General features: G+C 40.1%; 2 protein-coding genes across 3 annotated transcripts in view; both read left to right on the top strand.

The window, feature by feature from the left end:
- Positions 1 to 70: 70 nt before the first annotated feature.
- On the top strand, positions 71 to 7746 carry ndc1 (NDC1 transmembrane nucleoporin). The gene is made up of 18 exons (XM_012837033.3): positions 71 to 224; positions 812 to 932; positions 1042 to 1143; positions 1274 to 1448; positions 1714 to 1846; positions 2169 to 2277; positions 2360 to 2411; positions 2765 to 2897; positions 2993 to 3085; positions 3174 to 3255; positions 3548 to 3706; positions 3999 to 4262; positions 4560 to 4678; positions 4806 to 4856; positions 5899 to 5962; positions 6256 to 6356; positions 7031 to 7191; positions 7570 to 7746. Exons 1-18 carry the CDS (start codon positions 186 to 188, stop codon positions 7631 to 7633), a joined length of 2022 nt encoding a protein of 673 aa, XP_012692487.2. The 5' UTR covers positions 71 to 185; the 3' UTR covers positions 7634 to 7746.
- Positions 7747 to 7752: 6 nt separating this feature from the next.
- The window catches only part of LOC105908394 (zinc finger protein GLIS1), a 30649-nt gene continuing 18153 nt past the window's right edge, over positions 7753 to 20248 (top strand). The window contains exons 1-2 of one of the 2 annotated variants that reach the window (XM_031559359.2): positions 7753 to 9132; positions 20080 to 20238. The gene's annotated coding sequence lies outside the window, so the exon portion shown is untranslated. Of the gene's footprint in view, positions 9133 to 19668; positions 20239 to 20248 lie in introns of those variants that run through there. The other variant, XM_012836894.3, reaches the window with a different exon arrangement.

Raw genomic sequence — 20248 nt, 5'->3', positions numbered from 1 at the left:
GTGATGTGTGTAATTATTTAAAATGTATCTCTCAGGCAGTGATTCAGACAGCTATTGGTAAGGGTCTTAGAGAGGTCCTACGAGTTCATGTGGCGCGATCTGGGAAATTTGACAATTTATATATTTGTCAGCTAGTTAGCGAACTTGTTCAAAAGCCTACCCAGGAAATTATATGGACATGAACAATGCTTTCTTTTAAACACAACAGTTGGTTTATACGTAAGGTAAGTGTGTACTTACATGTAATGATAATGTTTGAGTCTCATTTGTTGTGCAGTAGCTAACGTTACTTCAATGGAAGGTTGAACTAAAGTTAGAAAAGACGTATAGATAGATGGTTATACGTAAGCGAACGTTAAGTAAAGCAATGTCGCTAACTGTCGTCAGTAGAAATATAGAGTTAATCGTAGTAGAAATATTGACATCCTTCGCTGTGAGCTTATGGTTATGAATAGCAAACATGTTATGAACTGCAACATGGCTAACGTTAGCTAATCAGTTTGCAGCTGCATTGGCTACTTAAGTTAGGTTTGTGCTTTTAGAAGCTAAAATAAGGCTTGTTTTACAAATTTAGTTAACTAGCTATCGCTAAATGTCTTAACGGCAGCTAGGTTACCTGGCCAGGTTTTCATATGGTACATTCTTGATGACAGTGGTCAAGTTGCCCAGACCTGTGAACCAATTGTCTGTCTTAATGTTAACAAGCTAGAGAAAGCTTAGTCATTTAGTTTCTCCTCTATGATGTATAACTGCATGTCATTAAAGTTATATGATGCCTCTTTACGTGATCTATAATACCTTACATTTATAGGTGGTATGTTGGAGAGCTGTAGCCAGCATTGCTTGGTCTGTGCTGCTAACGCCAATCACCACAGCTCTTTTTGTGTTCTTGAGTAGATTCAATCTACTCCATCCCATTCAGTGGATATCAGGTAAGGACATGAGATGTGTACATTTCTAGATTTTCATGCAAATGTGTGGCGCTTATCTACTTTTGTTCACTGCCCTCTCAGAACGTAATGTGCTTCTTTGTTATGTCAGACTCACTAGCTCTTCTGACCGCCTCAAGTACCATCTTCTCTCTCGTGCTACTCTCCGGAGTGGTGTTGGTGATTGGATTTTTCAACCTTGAATCCTACACAGGTAAAATATAGCAACAACCACCAACATTTCTTTGGATGCTGTCTACCTCTGGGCCTACCAGAATCAGTATGGGTTTTGGTGTATGTTCTATGGAATGATCTTCTCACATGGAATTCCTCTGCTGTTTCAGTTGTTCCCTGTATCCCTTGCACAAGGATTGCCCTCTTGGGGAAAGTGCTCCACCCCCGGCAATGTATGCACTCTCTGGTGCACTCATCAGTGGGGATGCTGGTGTCATGGTGTGCCGCCATCACCATAGGAGGCAGGTACCGTACCTTGAGCTCCCCCTGCATTCAGACTGAGAGGTAAGATGCTCACAGCTAGAGGGATTGTTGAACTGTAATATTGTTGATCATTGTTCTCAAAATGCAAAAATGTTGCTTTTAGATTTCATAATTTAATTTAAACAGCCTAAGGGTTGGTGAGTTGGTGGTGACATTTGACGTTTTATTTGTTTATTTATTTAATAAAGTGTTTCCTTTGAACAGTTCAGAGTTTATGCGTTTGAGTGTGTTAATGTTTTGGGGAAACTCCTTATTTGAAGTATTTTCCTGTATTCTCTCATGACAGTGGAGATCCCAGTCAGATGTGTCTGAATGAATACCATCTGCTCATGTTGCTGTCTGGAGCCTTCATGGGATACAGCCACAGTCTTCTTGGTCTTGTGCACAACATGAATTATGTGTCCTTCCCTGTCATACAGGTACAAGTCCATACCAAACAATCTCACTCCTAGAAAGGTATCTAGACTGGACAGTGTGACTAAGGCGGGCCGTGTGTGCTCAGTATGGGTTGCAGTCAGAGTTAAATAGTACGTTTAGTACCATGTTGAATGAAAACTGATGGCTGTTTTTTTATTTGCTTTTTTTGTTTCCCACCAAGCAATATAAATACCTGTGGTTTAAGGGGTCCCCTTAGTACCTTTAGTACCTTAGTACCCTTAGTACCTTTAGTACCCTTTAGTACCATGTTGAATTTAAAACTGATGGCTGTTTTTTTATTTGCTTTTTTTGTTTCCCACCAAGCAATATAAATACCTGTGGTTTAAGGGGTCCCTGCCTCTTGTGGTGAAATGCAGTGCTGTGCAATCCATGTACGCACTGAGGAACTACCTAGTTCTTTACTTCTTTTTTGGTAAGCCTCATTTTGTTTTGTTCACCATGCTCAAATAGATTTCATATTCAGTCTGTGCCATTTAAACTCTCTCTTCCCTCAGGACATGCCCCAAAAACATGGATCTGCAGAACTCTCAATCTACAGGAGGACAGGTACATGTTAAACAAAAAAGGATTTAGAGGCAGTTAATTGGTGATGTATACACTTGACTACAATCTTGCCTTAGTTACTAGCAAATTTAAGAATTAAGTGCTTTTGCAGCCTCCCAGCATTACAGTATTTTGCAGATGCTTTTGTCCAAAGTGACTTGCAAAACACATTTAGCATTAACTAAAGACAATTCATTATTGTTGTTGTTGTTGTTGTTGTTTTTATTATTATTTATAATAATAATAACAATACATTATAACAGTACTATTAATTAATAATGAATGGCAGTACTCTCATTGTCCCCTCTGTACCTGACCTTTATTGATTCTGCAGTTGTGCTGTTTTACTGTTCCAGCTCTCTTCATGGTCTGGACACACTGGCTGGGCTGCTTGACTTGTCTCTGCTTTACCATCTGTGGATCAGTGGGACCTTCCTGCTGTTCACCTGGTTCATCACGGTCCTGCTCTTCAGGGTCTACGTCTCAGAGGTATTGGTGGTTTTAATGCTTTTTAAAGCAAAAACATATTCTGAAGTTTATGATTTTTGAGCTCCTAACTGACCTTTTTCTCCATGCCTCCAAAGATGTACAGTTTTCCAGTGCAGCCTTCTTTTGCTGAGGAAGCCGAGGAATGCCTTTCTAAAATCTTACCCTGCAAGGAACCAGCCATCATGAAGGTAATAAGACCAATATTACAAGTTGTTTGACAGCCAGTTTGACATCATTGCTAACGCTCGGTTGCCGTGGTGTTTTTTTCTGTTTCAGTTCTTAGCCTTGCAGGACCTGTGTCTTCTGTCCCAGCACTCTGCCACAAGAAGACTTGAGGTCTTCAGTCTCAGTCAGCCAGGTATGCATGTGGTCAGCTAAACTGAGGTAGCGTTCAACCTCATGTGATTAACATAGAAGGTCACAAATTGGATCCCAGGACATGGAAATTAATCAGTACACAGGAAAAAAATGAAAAAGGAAAGGGTATGTTGATTTGAGATGAACATCGGTTTTGTTTATTGACTTTGACTACCTAGCAGGAACAGAGTAATGTGGTATACAAAAGTTCCAAACAGGCAGTAATGCATTTCTATTAAAGTAAATGAAACAAAGGTCTCCTGAACCTAATATGCTGCCCTGTGGTGCTGCAGGTGGCCACCCTCATAACTGGAATGCCATCAGTAAGGAGTGCCTGTCTCTGCTGGCTGAGCTGACCCAGAAGCTGGTGGCTCACCATGACGCAGTAGCTTCCAATGGCCGGGCCAAGTCCCAGTCCAACAGCGGCAGTGAAACCAAGTCATGGAGCTCAGGTACTCATTTTGAGAGTGTTTCGAAGGCCGATGACAAGCTCAGCACAGTTTTGTTTTGTGGCTTATGTTCTAGAGGTGTGTGGAGAGAATGGTATGTTCCCCACAAGTCCTCTTGGTAAGGAACTCCCTAAATCAGGGATTTCTTATTTACATTACAAGCCTTATCTGATACAGGCGACACTAATATTGACATGTTTGAGATGAATGTGTTTGTATGTAAATCCTGCTGGTGGGAAGAACTAGACTGAGTTCTCCTGACTTGCCCCTGTTCTCACATTACTCTGCTTTGCAGTATCTTCAGGGGCCGTGGACCTGCCAAAGACGCCTCATCCCAGCATCTATCTAAAGACACCTGGGTCCGTGTTCCAGCGCTCCTCCATAGGGAAGCTGCAGAGCCCCCTGACCATCCCCTTCACCCCTGACCTGGACAGCCCCTTCTCCTCCCCCTCCATCCGCCGTCTGACGGCTCTTCAGGAGCCAAACTCGCCCTGGTTCAATGCTGTGCAGAGCCCCCATGTCATGAGGAGGGGGGCCAAGCTCTGGAGTGCCTCCACAGGTCAGACACAGGCACTTGAATAGCATTCCTCCATATCTTGGCTATTAATGCCGTTAATGAGCGTGTATGGAATTGGAATGCTGGGTTAGCATAGGTGATTCTTAGCGGCAGATGTGTGAAGGGTGTGTAACCAGACGATTACACCAAGCAAAAACTCTGAAACGGTTCAATTCTGCCTTCATGAGGAGATGCTTGACGTGAGCACACCCACTGTTGTGCGCCTTCTCTTCACTCTGCTGTCATCCATGGATTGACTGAATTATCATTTATATATATTTTTTTTCTCCTGCTGCTCAGATTCGCAGAGCAACGGCAGCACCGCTGCCAGCCCTGCTCCTGTGCCCGCTGCCAGCCCCCCTCCAGCCTCTCAGAAGCCCAGTTTCCTCGCCCAGTGGCTACAGAACCGCAAGGAGCAGGTACCGAGCCTCGACCCTTCCCAACACCCCGTCCAAACCACATACCCTACACTCTTCAGCTGATCCTGTACTACTGTATTGTTTGCTTTAATTTTTGTTTCTTCCACTTTGACATTGTCCCGTTCAGGTTAAAAGTTTCATGGCAAAGAGGGTGCTGGTTATGTATTTATTTAACAAGGTAAGGTTGGATAGTCTGCATGTGGGTGTGCCCTGGGCAGAGGTATGCTGGAGGAACATGAATCCAGTTTTGCATGCTCCATTCCCAGTAGCTACCGTTGAATTGAATCCGTGCACTGCTGTCGTCCATGCGGCCCATGCGATTGCATTTCAGTGTCTCTGCATGCGGGGAATGCTATAGAGTAGATGTGATGGATAGAGGGTACGGTGTTGGTAGCGCTGTGTGTTCTCCTGAGTGTTTGATGTGTAGCAGTTGAATGTAGTTCACACTCTTAGGGTCCTAAGTTTGTGCCAGTGCCCACGTGGTTTGTATGTTTCTGTGTGAAGTTTGTACAGTATTACAGACGATCTCTAAAACTACAGATAATCCGTATACCTCATCCCACATCAAGTTTGTGCCAAAGTTAAGGCACGGTAGTCATGTGAAAGAGGGTTGTTGTTAAACCGTTCTTGTAAGCAAATAACTGTAAATGGCACTGCACAGATTTAAACACTGGCATGAATTTAAGGCCTTTTAAAGATACAGTCCGCAATTCAGTTTCGCGAAAGGTTGTTCATATTTGTGTTCAACAGCCAATCAAATTACACCCTCCCTTTTGCGCTCCTGAAGCACCATGCTGATTGGCTGGGATTGTTTATGGCTCAGTCCAAGCCACTATGTTTGATTCCCATTTACAGAGCCAGGATTGTGTTCGAATAGCATAGCTTTTCGAGCGCAAACAATGAACGAACAGCTAGAGGACCTTCTGGAGCAATTCGCTGAATATGACAAAAAGTGTATGGGATTAGAATTGCGGACTGCACCTTTAATGTAATTAATCTCCTCATGTCTGGAATAACCTTAATCTCATAATTTTTTCATATCAGTTGTTGGACCTCTTTTCACATGGGTTCTAATGGGGTATTTTTTACTGAAGAAAAAAGAATCATCTGCATCAAACATGAATTATTTTATATGTAGCAACTTTTGGAATCTTTGGGAATATATATATATATATATATATATTGTATATCTCTCTGTTTTTGTTGTTCTTGTTTTGCAGCTTCCAGAGGCAACCAGCCAATCTTTGTTTGCTGACAGCCAAGCTCACATATGGGCTTTAGAAGGTTTGAGGCTCATTTGTAACTTGATCACATAGTTTGTCTTCCTCGGTGTAGGTTTAAAGAAAAGTAAGACTTGAGTGATAGCATCGGGTTCAAGTTTAGAGTAATCTGAAACGGCTTAAAGTCAGCCAGCACGGAAAAACTGCCGGGCTTTTGCAAATAGTGTGCAGACCTTTAAACAATGAGCCTTTCTACATATTAATGGCCCCTGTGATTTAAGAGATGTCATTGATTTTGATTGAATTGTGAGCCTTTGTAGGTTGGTAATTTGTGTTTTATTGATCTGCTCATCTCAGGACTGTCCCATCTGGTGGCAGCCTCGTACTCGGAGGACCGCTTTGGGGTTGTGCAGACTACGCTACCAAGTATTCTGAACACCATGCTGGTGCTGCAAGAGGCAAGACATTGAAGCATCTAACGTGTTTTAGCATTTGAACATCATATCATCAGGGCTCAACATGAGTAGGAGGAAGGGATTTCCAGGCTCGACAACCAGGCTAAAGCTTTTGGTTGCTAGAATTGACAATGTGGTTGTCGTTTCTAATCTACATATATTTCTTTCATAAAGAAACAATCACAAAAAAAAGTTTTATGGGATTGGAGATTTTGTTGGGAAATTTGAGTTGAACTAACCATGCTCCTTAATTCAGATGAATTCACTCTGGGTGGGTCTTTAAGGTTTTGGCAGCATCTTAATGGATATGTCAGAATAAACAGATGCTTAGTAATTAAGCTCTTACAAGCTTTACCAAATTCTATGTTTTGATTGAGTGATGGAAACGGGACAAAATACACAAAGTGCATGGGTGCTTTAGTTTTTGTGCTAGTGATCTCTGTCTGCCTTAGAAGTCATGGCCATAAGCAGTTGCAACCAAATAAGGTTTTTTGAAAACATGCCTTCATGCCTAATAAAGAATAATGTACACCACCAGTTGGGCCTATGCTTCAGCAGAAAATGAGCTGTGACTTGTGGCTAGAAATTAACAGTCTGAATATAGAGAATCCGCACAGTAGAGAGCTCACACAACCACTCACTGATTTCTTGTTGTTGTTTTATTTTTTTAACTCTAGGCTGTGGACAGACACTTCAAGCTGCCCCACGCATCCAGCAAGCCCCTGAGGTCCACCTGCAGCATGGGAGACTCCAGCTACAAGACCCTGCGCTTCTCTGTCAGGGCTGCACTCAAAACCTCCATCTACAGGATAACCAAGACCTTTGGGGAGCACTTAAAGTAAGCCAAGCAGTCATAAGAACGCTCATATTGGTACTAGGTGGTTCTCAACCCACCAAGGTTTGTAACCATTCAAAATAATTAAAACCAGATCTGACCTACAAGTAGTGATTCGAGGAACTGTTCCAGGATGCATTTTCTGCCAGACCTCAACAAACAAACAAAAACAAACAAACAAACAAACATTACCATCAAGTTCACGGCTAGCTCCACTGCACCATAATGTGGCGCATGCCCGTTCTTATATCAGCTAATGTCATTTCAAGTTCCTTATACCCTTTGTGTGCAGCTGAACTCTTATACTGGTTAGTTCTTAAATTATATGGAATGTGTCCTGTTTTAGGTTAATTTTAGGAGATCTTCCTTTTTTTCTTCCAGTGCTGTGCAGATGTCTGCTGATCACAGGAAAAGACTGCAGCAGTTTCTGGAGTACAAAGAATGAGACATTCCATGAGATTCCTTTGCTTTCCTATCTGGGAACTGTGTGTGTGTGTGTGTGTGTGTGTGTGTGTGTGTGTGTGTGTGTGTGTGTGTGTGTGTGTGTGTGTGTGTGTGTGTGTGTGTGTGTGTGTGTGTGTGTGTGTGTGTGTGTGTGTGTGTGTGTGTGTGTGTGTGTGTTGCCCGCGCACACACAGATATGGTGTACCATTTGCGCACCAAAGCATGGTCTCGGTCAGACGTACAGACGGCTTGATGAATTACACATCACACAGGAGGCCTTCCTCTGATGCGGGACTACTGGGACACTCTACCCTCTGCCTTCACGGCTAATGAAACATTTAGGACACACTGAGTACAAGAGGACTGGCAGCACAAGAAGACCCTCAATCATGAGCAAGGGGCAGTTCCAACAAGAAGATCGGTTGATGGATTTATTTTTTCATTTATCCTTAATTAGTATTTTAAAAGATGGGTGAAATGTGTACATTTGGACTGGAATTGATTCAAACCTGCTAGGAAGAACAGCTGAACTTCTCCAGCTGATGTACCGTTTACATATTCTCTTTTACATGCTTGTTGTGTAACCTGTTCCTGTGTGTTGAAGCACTGCCTGTGTTTAATTTCATTTGATTAAGAATTCATCCACCAATGTAGAGAGCTTTTGTTTCACTTGTTCTTGAAAGTGTCTTCCTTGTTAAGTGCTCCTCGTGCTCAGGCCACAGACGTCACCAGAGCTCTTGTGTTTTCTCACCGGTTTCCTGAACTGCTGATGATTTTCATATTTAAGGGGTTTCTTGTCTTTCACCCTGCTTTACCTATAGTAAAGACAATCACAGATCACAAATGTTTGGCACATTATGAGCGAATGCTGCAGCTTGGATGACAATATGGTTTGGGCATGTCGGGTTAATACATCGTTAAAATGTTTGTTTGCATAAATTGAGCTGTCTTTGGAGATTTTATTTACATTTTACGGTAGAGGGCGCTGTTGCAGTCAGCTCAGCAACTAAAATCTGAACTATGAAAAGTAAGCTATATTACAACATTTGCACCGTACCTGTCCTTGAATGAAACGACAGTAGTATTTTAAAAGCTGGTGCGGCATAAGTGATCATTAACAGTTAGTTAGTTTGGAATGTGAGTAGCAGTGAGTGGAAATGCAACGCTGATGAAGAGCATGGCTTAATCGCAAGGTAGAAGTTGAGAACCCTGATGTTACCATTTTGAATGTCAGTGTTTTACTTTAAGCATGTGTATGCCACGACCCAAGGTATCACAAAAGTTCTAGGGCCACAGTACCCTTCAAGCACAGATAAGAACATGACGCAGTGTATTAATCTAGGGGTCCATGCAATCTGAGCCTTAAAATCTGAAACACATCCCACGTTCGACGGGGGAGGGAGTGGAGGTTTGGGAGTTTGAACTGCACACCAAGGAACAGATGCACAAGACAGAGGAACATAGTGCACTGGCATACAATCAACTTCATGTGCTTTTTCGGTAAGTGGCAATCCAGGCAGCATTAACAGCTCATTTTTGATCCTTTGAAGAAAATGTCTTTTTTTTTTCTATCTTGTCAATGCAATAGGCTAACGTTAAACCGCCTCTGTTTTGGAAGAACAAAATGGGCATTTACATCTCGGCAATTATCTGCTTTTTGCTGCCTACATCTTTATGCATATCATATCGTCTTCAGTTATCGTCTTGCCTTATGAATGAAAGTTGCTACGCACCACATTCTGCTTTGGCCAAGTTAAGTTCATCAGTGCAAACTGATTGGCAGTGAGAGATTCCTCTAGTTTACTTCTGTGTAAATCTTTGTAGGACTACCAGTGCTGTAACTTCAGAGCTTTCCGAGTGTTGCTGGCAATTCAGTCAGTGACCAAGATAGTCAGTGCATTCAGTATTAAATGTCAGTCGTATTGAACGGATAGGTGATTTAAGGCTAATTGCATAAATAAAAGGTATACGACGTTTATCAATTATACACAACTGTGCTATCTGCAGTTATTAGTTCCTGGTAGTTAATATAAATATTTTATGTCGATTGGCTGCTAAATATATATACTAACAAATAAAAAATGATATCCCATAAATTATTAATATATGTATGTGTATAATAGATATATAAATAAAATAGCCTACTCTACAATCAACCTGCCCTGCATTCTTAAATGTGGCCATGCCGTGTCATTGAAACTGTCCTGTCATGTCAGACTCAGAGGCAAGGCTTACAAATAAAAATGCTCCAAACCTCCAAAATGACCTCCAAAACTCAGCGTACTTCCAAGTTATTAGAGGGAGAATGTAGATATTGCTGTGCAGGTTTTACTCGTCTTTGCCTTTCAGATAATCCCATGCATTTGTTTACATTTCTGATGACTTGCAAAGGCGAACGCGTGGAATATAAACATTGACAAGATGCATGGGATGTGCAGAAATTTTGAAAAAAATATTTTTTTGTTTTTCCAGTAGTTTTCATTAATACATCCTACTTCAGAGCTGCTGCACATTCAAATTGATATCTATCCTACTTCAAATATATCTGAATGAGAAAATCATCATGTAGTCTAAGCGAAGACTTGTGTTGGATTTAGGTTATGCAGTGATGAACACCTTGTCTACAGCTTTGAAGGGGGGAACGGGCATTGTTCCCCTAAATGTCTCCCAGTGCCCTCATCAATTTCATAGTTTGGCTGGAGATGCATGTGAAAAATGTAAGTCTGGAATCTGGATTGTCTATTCAGCGCTGGTTATATGACAACCATTCTAAACTCTTCTTCCCAGCATTACAGTGTATTATTTATGGCAATTCATCGCACATTCATCGCACATTCATTCTTCATGTATGTGTGTGTATGTGCCCATGTAACGGTTATTAGGAACTTTTGCTCAGATCTGTGTCCATCAGTTTAAGAATGATATGGCTCGACCATTCCCTGAATAGAAGTATTTATATATGCACTCCCATTTCTTTTCAGGCATCTTATCAGGCACTTACCAAGTCAGTTTTGTTTGTCTACACACCTGTCTTGGAATTAGTTGCAACCTTGAGATGTATTCAGATAGAATATTGCTCTGGCTGATTTTCATCTTCAGTATATCTCACTACTGTTAATTATTCATTGAAGACAGCATTTCAGTCTATACTGTTCAGGCTAACATTTCAAAGACTAGAATATTGTTGTAAAATGAGCAGTATGGACTATATTAGTATATTTTACCACTGTTTCCCAGCGGATTAAACTGACTGAATTATGAAGGATGCTCAGCTGTTTTACTGGCCTCTTCTTGATAGTTATTTTGGGGAAACATTTGTTCCTCATAAAATGGGGATGTTCCTGAGTCTTGCAGCCCTATCTTACCTCAGGCTATTTTTACAGAACATTGCATTTCATTTGAGGTGATCATCCTTGTAAAAGGGGATTTTCCTCTTCTTGAGTTAGTGTGTGAAGAATGAGAAGTTCTCTCTTTCTCACGGTCTGTTTTAGGTTGTTTAGGGTTTGCCGTTGTTACAAAATGATCTGTGGTTTGTTGTATATTTGCCGTAATGAGTATTTATGAAGCAAACTGTCTGTTTTGCAGTTTCATAAGCAGCTCATTTGGAAAGCTTGGTCAGAATCTTTCTCTCTGTTTTGTAAGTAAATTATTTGCTTTTAAATGAAGGCATGAATACTCCCCTTGTACCATTCACATTTACCAGGTAGACAATGGCGATAATTATATCTTTACCTTTCCTTCATAAGAAAAATACCTGTAAAATAACTGCCTCAGCAGGTACTCTGAGGGATGCCTATGTGGTATTGGTGTCTCACAGAGCACTGTTGATCACCATGACAACAGTAAGCTGAGGTTCTAGGTTGCAGAACCTCTGTGACTATCATCTCTCAAAGAAAACAGCTCAGTTAATTGTGTGATGAAATTGAGGAAGATCTGATGCCATGTTTTTGCCTGCTTCATTTTTTCTTCATCACTTTAATAGTGGGTTTAGGCCTCTATTAGGCTTTAAAGGTATGAGGTCTGTCTTTAGGCAATCTCTCAATATATGTACAGTAAAATGTGAGCATTTACTTTCATTTATCTTTTTCATTTTCACTAAGCAGTACAAAGTACTACTACTGCATGATATATTGCTTGATTGCCACAGAGCATGTAAATGTGTTTCTACAGTTTGTTATACTTTGAGCCTCCAAGTCCTTTAACTTCTGTATATTATGTTGCAGATTATGTGGGATATGTTAATGTGCTTGCCTGTCCTAGTGAGACTAAAAACAATAGCTAGTTTTAAATCAGGTAATTGTGCTCCTATGTTCCTTTTAGCTAAAGAGAAACATTTTTGCTAGCAAAACTGCCCTTTAATCTTATCCTAAACCAAGATCCCAAGACTTGACAAAACCAGCTGAAGCTCCACAGAAGTGCCATTCATAGTTTTTTAGTCAATATGCGGGAGATGTTTGATTTAACTGTAAGTTATTTCTGAAAAAAGAGTGTTATTGAGTTACTCAGTGTCGTGGCTTGCCCAGGGCCAAAAGCGTAGTCGTAATCGGCATTAGGGTAGATAGGGAAGAAGTCAGTATAGACCCCTAAGGTTTGATTTGAAACACCTAGCCTAATTACTCATGCTTGTGCTAGTGACTCCAACTCTAAAAACCTCTTTAAAAGGCGAATGTGCACCTCAGCACTCCCCTGCTTTTGTCCTTGTTAAAAAGCCCACCACCTGATCTTATTTCGTTAAATAGTAAACTTTTCTGGGTCTGTGTTATAACAGCAAGGGGAATATATTCACCATGTAACAAAGGAGGAAGTTTGCCAGTGTGTTGAGCATATGAGCATTGTCTGCGAGCTGGAATCTGAGTTTAGATTACAATAGTCTGTGCTCTGTTGCGGGTTTAATACATTAAGATCCCAGGAAGGAACATCTGTCAGTTGCATCAGTTGTGTCTGTTTCCTGTTTAAGTAGGATGTGTGATTTGCCTTGAACGTTTAGTTAATAAAAGGTTGAAAGTTTCTTTCTCATGTGTGGCGTAAGAAGAGCTGACACATAAATGGTCTTCATCAGCTCTAGGTCCCTGACACAGTGAAACATTTTGAGTACACAAAATGCTTAACACCAGCTGATGAAATCCTTCAAAGAAAAGATAAAAAGTCCTCATGAATAGCCACACGATGCAAATATTTGTATGCTAAAATACCAATACAGAAAAACATTGAACTATCCAACAGAAGGGTACTACGACTTAGAAATACCGAATGGACATTTGATAGACAAGCATTACATGGGGTTCAGTTGCATGAGAACTGGATGGCTTGGTTTGTAAAGACCACTGTGCATCCATCACTGGTCTTAATTAATGAACACAATATGTCCACCCCTCCACCTCACGGACACAGAACAATTGTCCATCTGTGTATTCCCTCGAATGCCAAATGTGAATAATTTAGCTATAATTAAGATCAGAACCTCCAAAAAGCAACCATAGTCACAGCTGAGCAATAACTTATGTTGTAAGGTTGTGTTCCTCTCAAAAATGTCTTTAAGTGCGGTCCGCATGCCACAACAGACATGGACACCCATGGTGCAGCAGACTGAATCTATGGAGTTTCATCGTTTGTTCTAATTTAGTCAGAACATTCAGTTTTTGTGGTTATGCATATTGATGATTTTAAAACCTCAGCAGATTCCATTTCTCTCTCATTCACTCTCATCACTTTCAGACCAGTGGCTTTGATATCCCCTTGCTGCATTTACTTAGGACATAACAGACCGTCAGCTGCAGAGCACACTGGTTACATCGGCGCTTTAATACCTGCAGTTTCAATGTGTCTACAGTGCACCCATTTGTGTAGATCTGCACATTTCACTCAGATTTCTCTCTGCAGGCAAAGGATAACTGGGGTTGACAATGTTCCCTATAAGTCACAAGACAGACTATGCTAAATAATTCCAAGGCTGATTGTGAAGGTCTCGTAAACCTGTCCAGTTACGGCAGCGTGGGCAGAGAGGGCCTGAGTGTGTGAGCCCTGAGTTAGTGTCCTGCTCCAGGCTGAGCAGACGATCTCTCTGTCTAGTGGTTTGGATTCGGCCACTGTCATTTCAGTGGTATTTCCTGCCATCTGCGCTCCGCCGAGCTCGCACACAGATTTGCACTTGCGCTTGTAAATGTTTGGATCCGGCAGCACGGCGCTGTGGTTGCCTGCAGTCCTTTCTGGTGATGACGGGGTTAGTCAGGTCCCAGGAAATGTGTTACTCCTGATGACCAAGAGCTAGACACATGTTGAACTGTTTTAGCCTTCAAGGACTCTCTCCACGGTCAGGCACAGCCGTGGGCCATTGTGCACATGACTAACCTGGACGGATGTAAACCTACAACTGAGAAAAGTGCGAATGTGCTGAAACTCTGTGCACACATTTAAGTTTTTAGTTAGTGTGCCATCACCAAGCACGAGATAAGGCTTGTGCTGATCATATACATATGAAGATGCATGACGGACGGCATTTAAACCAGAGTATACAAGGCATAAGTGGCTGCTCGTGTGTTTTTGATTCGGCTAAAAAAAGAAAGTGTCTCCATCTCTGTAGTCAGATAAACATCTAAGATAAAGATTAAGGGTAGAGAACTTTGAAGTTGCCATATTGCAGGCCTTTTTAATGTGCTCAGTGTTTGCAAAAAGAGTGTCTCCACTCCACTGTGTGACACTGTTAAAGACTTGGCGGCGAGTCCACTGTGGATCTTTGTTTTAGCTGTTAGTTATACCACCTTTGAAGGTGGTTTGTGAAAGAGGGCCTTTTCTTGGAATGGTGCTGCCATGCACAGCGGGAATGCTAACGCTAGCCTGTGCCAGAGCTTACACTGGAACCCAGAGGTTTTGGCCAGTGTTTGTTTTCCCTTTTTTGTAAAATAAACATGTTTCATTACTGTGTAAGTAAATAGAGCATGTCTGGACTTTGTTGTATATCTGCTGTAAATGACCCAGTTTTAACACTCAGTGGTATCTCAATCACTCAATTTGGAGCCTATTGTGTGCTTCCATAGATTATTGTGGCAGGGAGCAACAACCAGCTGTTATAAAAGGTTGACTTATTAGGATGAGGTGATAAACAGTAAAACACGTATGATTAGTTGGACAAGTGTTCCTTATGTCAAACTTGAAATGCCAGTAAAGATACCATTGAAAAGCAGCAGTTATGGAATTCAGTTTGTGGAAATGAAAACTACATCATCTGTATTGCTGTTTTTTTTTTAATGTACAACATGTTCTCTTGGATATGAATGCCATGGAACATTCCAGCTTTCAAAATAGCCCATGTTTTCATATATGTTTTTTCCACACATCAGATTCTCAGTTCAGGTTTTCACCAGCATAAGGATCTTAAGCCACTGATTGTTACATCCAACACAACATATTCCTCAGTTCTTCCATCCTTCTGGAAAATGTCCCTTGCAGACTTGTCTGATGGTCCATCTACTAACACATAACTGACTCACAGTCACTGATAAAATGTCTGTGTTTGTGTCTACGCCCGCAATCCATATATGGCTGTTTTATACTAATTGTTTACAGTCGGTGTGCTTACAGAATTTGTGTAAATGATGTTCATAATGCTGTTTCACATTAGACCCCGTATATAGTTGATCTAACAAGTAGAGTGAGTTATGCCATCCTGATTTAATCATGTCATGGCAGCTAGTACAAAAAAATCTAAATCAAATCTGGATAGCTAGGCCTATAGATGTTTTCATTTTTCAGAGATTTCTTCAAGCATGATCTTTGGTGTTTGGTGATACTTGGTGTTCAAGTTTTTGCAATGTCAAACACCACAATTTACTTGCGGGAATACATTTCTTACCAGTACAATTTCATTCAATCTTTAAATGTTTTCATATTTGTAACACTGAGTCTCCTTGGAAGCCTTGGTTTCCATTATGAGTTCAACTTGAAGCTGGTTTGGTGCGTTGTCACTGTCTCAGCAAGTTCAAGGCCAAGATATTTACTGTTGAGAGGAACACATTGCTTCTCCTGAAACTGACCAGCTGTTTTAAAGGAACTTCAATGATATCTAAAACAGAGCAGGTTCTAACAGAAAGCATATGCTTTTCTTATGTCTAATGGATGGTGTGCTAAATACTTTCCCCCCTCTTCTCGCAGTTCCACGGACGGTTTATTTTCCTTTACCATGTATAGCAGAAAAGGTCTGTAAAACATCTACATGACACTGCGGTTCTTGTTGATAAAGTATTTAAATTCAGAGGTATGTTAACACTGGATAAAAATAGCCACGCACACTAATTGACATGGATAAAATGACACGGCGTTGAAGATACTGCAAAAGGAAGTAGCAGAGTGTTTAAAAAATATATTTCCCACATCTGTTTCAGATTGCGTACGTCCCTCAGAGACTCAAACAGGGGCTCTGAACCGTGAATTGAATGCTGAAAACTAGGTGTAGAATGAGAAGAAGGGGGAAACGGTCCTTAAGGAAAACACATTGTTGTGCAGGGTTGCAATATATTATGGCTAATTTAACTTCTAAAGTAGCTGATTGGGTGTAAAAGTCAGCTTCTGTGGTTGGAAGATATGTGTAGACTCACTGAGCATTTTACTAGGGGTGTCGGCACGGATTATCAAATATCTGGATAACAGTTTGCATTCAAACTATTCAAACAGACAAGTATCCCTATCAGTTATTATGCACATGCACAGAATCATGGGAAGTTATGGAAAGTATGGGATACTAAGCAAATACTCACTTCAAATAATGCCATCGTTCATTTGTGGAGCTGGTATGCACAGTAGTTTGGAATTCATCTGTGGAGTGAGCTGGCACTATGTACGCTGCTTTCCCAGTACAGTTTTCATGTACTGTAGCCCCTCACCCTCGTGGAAATAACCAAATAGTCATTTGTAGACGCCGTCTGATATTCAAATACTAAAAATCATGAGTATGCACACCCCTAATGGTAGTAATTACCGTATTGAATGTTTTACTGAAGAAGGCAGCAGGGGAACAAGAGGCACACACATTTAATGTGAAGTTAAAAATTGTAACTTAGGCAGCAGATAAGAATTATACAGGTCTGGGCATTCAAGCCCTAGCACATGTGACTGCCACAGTGGCCATGTTGCCATTTAGGCCTCATTGACCCGGAGAACAAAGAGTTAACATACTATATGAGATGCAATATTCATGACCTCTAGATATTTCCTAAACTTGTCAAGGTCACTCTAGTTTATTTTATTGTTAGCATTTAACATTTGACATTCCCCTGAATAGTTACTTCAAGTGGTAAAGTATGGTAACTAGTACAGTACAGTATAGTATGGTAACTAGTGTTTTAAGCTGTTGCTCAAACCTCACACTTTTAAAAAGTGTAACATGTGAAATTATGTTCGATAATTGAGACTCTAATGAAAGGCTTACAAGATACTTTAAAAGTAATGCATTGAGAACACATTCTCAGTGCACAATCCATTGCCAGTTGAATATAATTATCAGTCCCTTTTCCAAGAACACGGGGGAAAAAATTCCTTGAATTAATTCTTCCAAGATAGTTTCTGGAAAGAATCAGATATGCTCATCCTTGTCACAATGCACTGTGTCATGTCCGACATCCAGTCTTGTCAACTGCAAAATGAAATGATCACAGAGAGCACAGGACTCTCCTCTATCCGAGTGACATTACATTTTATTGCTCCACTTCTACTAATTACTTCACAAGATTTAGTTTTCCTTTAATTGTTGTTTTGGCAAAAAAAACTAAACTAAACTTAAACTTTTATATAAAATCTTTAGCAAAACATCCAAAACAATCACTATGATGGTTCCACAAGAGGTATTAGAAAGATGTTTAACATACTCAAAGCAATGTCCTATCAAGAAAATATTTATATATACATATATATTTAAAACTTAATTCAGAGAAATGTATTATTAATTACATTTATGTATATGTATGCTGATGATTTGGTACATTTGTTGTAGTCCATTCTGTATCCACTTTCTACATAGTCTGTGAACTGGTTAATTTAAGTTGAATTGACAGTCTATTACAGGTCAAATGAATAGACCATTAAGGAACACATAAAACCAGAAATTGAGGTTCAACTGTTAAGAAATCCTGAGTCGCTGTATAGAAAGTTCCTAATGTAATGGAAAAGTGAACAGTGACTTTATAGCAAATGACTCAGCATGATCGATGCTGTGACATATGTATTTATTTTCTGCTGTGTGAAGTGAGAACCCAGGCTTTTCTGTCAGGGAACATCCCTGTAGCGTACAACATGTGTTCTGGCCTTTTTTGGCTTTCACTCACTCATATTGTGGCCACATTTGCACTTTCATACACTTTTCTAATTAGCTTCCCACCACACTTCTGGCAAGAGAGATGGCATGTCTTTAGTGTGGAGAACGGTACAGATTTACTGGAAGAGCAATAATACTATTAAACAGAGTGTACCAGGAAACTGCAGGCATAAACTCACTTACCGCTTCCAGCCTTGTTTAATTTTTTTAAGTTGCCATATGCTCACTTCATGATTCAATTATAGTCGTGAAAACACTGTGGCAGTGCATATATAGCATCACTCAAATTTGTGGCACACATTTCAATCACAGCACAGTGGTTTAATTCTATGTTCTATGTGTGTGTGGGATTGTAAACAAAGGAAAATGTATCAAGTGCCTGACAAACAAGTGGCAGAATTCAGAAAGATAAGTTGATCCGTGATCTGATTGACATAATGTGCCACAAAAGTGTGTGGCACAGTGACAAAAAGTAGATCGTACAATTAAAGATACTGTCACAGTACACATGTTAGAAGTATCTGAATGTAGCCTCAATGAAAAGATTGAATGTATGTTTTAGAAATGTAGTGATCATTTAGTTGTCTGATTTCTTTTCACTTTCCTAGCAGGTTTGATTTATCTGGAGACCACACTCTTTATGTTTAAACAGTTCATTAAGACTGTCGAAATCAATCTGAAACCAAAACTATTTAAAAACAAAAAACTATTCAAAACAAAACTATTCATAAAATGACCTTTTAGGGACATGCTTGTATGTATATTCTTTTGTATATTTGTGGTTTTCCTCAGGCAATAAATCGCCAATGGCTGCCGTATAAATAGCACTTTGTGCTGAGAAAGAAATCACAAAGCATGTCGACCATGAAAGGTTTCACCTAAGATCGTACAGTAGTGTGACTGTTGGATAGCATAAGTCCTCGCCCTGCTCTGGCCTGCCTGTTTCTCATTAGCTGAAAGATCTGGTCCATTAAGTCTTCGGACTACGCTCGCCTCTGCATCCTCATCTGGCCGAGGTTCCAGGCGATCTGCCCTGGCACAAACCTCTGTTTGTTCCTCTTTACTGGCACGCTGTGTCCGAGGTGTCATTCAGACTGAAATCACACTGACAACTTGCACACCTACGAGAAGTAAAAATATACATGTCCACAGGCTGTGAGCAGCTCCAAAAGGTCTTGGCGGCTGGCGCGTGATCCATGTAATCATACATGTCAGTTGACCTCCCAACTAGTTCGCCTGCTCTCTAGCTTTATGAAAGAGTGTGGATAGAAAAGGCCCCAGTGATGGAGCTCAGAACATCTGCTTTCCCCTCTTTAGGTACTAATGTTCTTCATAAGGAATAAAGCTTTATAGATGTGCTTTAGATGTGAGTACTAATGTTCTTCATAAGGAATAAAGCTTTATAGATGTGCTTTATATGTGAATACTAATGTTCTTCATAAGGAATAAAGCTTTATAGATGTGCTTTAGATGTGAGTACTAATGTTCTTCATAAGGAATACATCTTTATAGATTTGCTTTATATTTGAATACTAATGTTCTTCATAAGGAATAAAGCTTTATAGATGTGCTTTAGATCTGAGTACTAATGTTCTTTATAAGGAATAAAGCTTTATAAATGTGCTTTGGATGTGAGAACTAATGTTCTTCATAAGGAATAAAGCTTTATAGATTTGCTTTATATGTGAATACTAATGTTCTTTATAAGGAATAAAGCTTTATAGATGTGGTTTAGATGTGAGTACTAATGTTCTTCATAAGGAATACATCTTTATAGATTTGCTTTATATTTGAATACTAATGTTCTTCATAAGGAATAAAGCTTTATAGATGTGCTTTAGATGTAAGCACTAATGTTCTTTATAAGGAATAAAGCTTTATAGATGCGCTTTCTATGTGAATACTAATGTTCTTCATAAGGAATAAAGCTTTATAGATGTGCTTTAGATGTGAGTACTAATGTTCTTCATAAGGAATAAAGCTTTATAGATGTGCTTTATATTTGAATACTAATGTTCTTCATAAGGAATAAAGCTTTATAGATGTGCTTTAGATGTGAGAAATGTGTAATGTATGTGGATCCTGCAGATATGGCAAATTGTTCTTTGGCTAAAACCACATTTCTTATTTTCTTTATCCTCCAGTTGAGATAATTGTTGACCTGCAGCAATGTAAGCTGATGTGAGATGAGCTGGCAGCGCTGAGGCAGAAGTGATCCAAAATGATAAGGAGAATGAGTGACAACACCTATCTGCGAACACTGCACTCCAGCACAGCAACAAACACCAGCACACTCCTTCAAGGTACTAGCAT

Source organism: Clupea harengus, chromosome 22, assembly GCF_900700415.2.
Source record: "Clupea harengus chromosome 22, Ch_v2.0.2, whole genome shotgun sequence".
Classification (NCBI taxonomy): domain Eukaryota; kingdom Metazoa; phylum Chordata; class Actinopteri; order Clupeiformes; family Clupeidae; genus Clupea; species Clupea harengus.
Note: the sequence above shows the minus strand (reverse complement) of the source record. Positions and strands in the feature narration are given on the sequence as shown.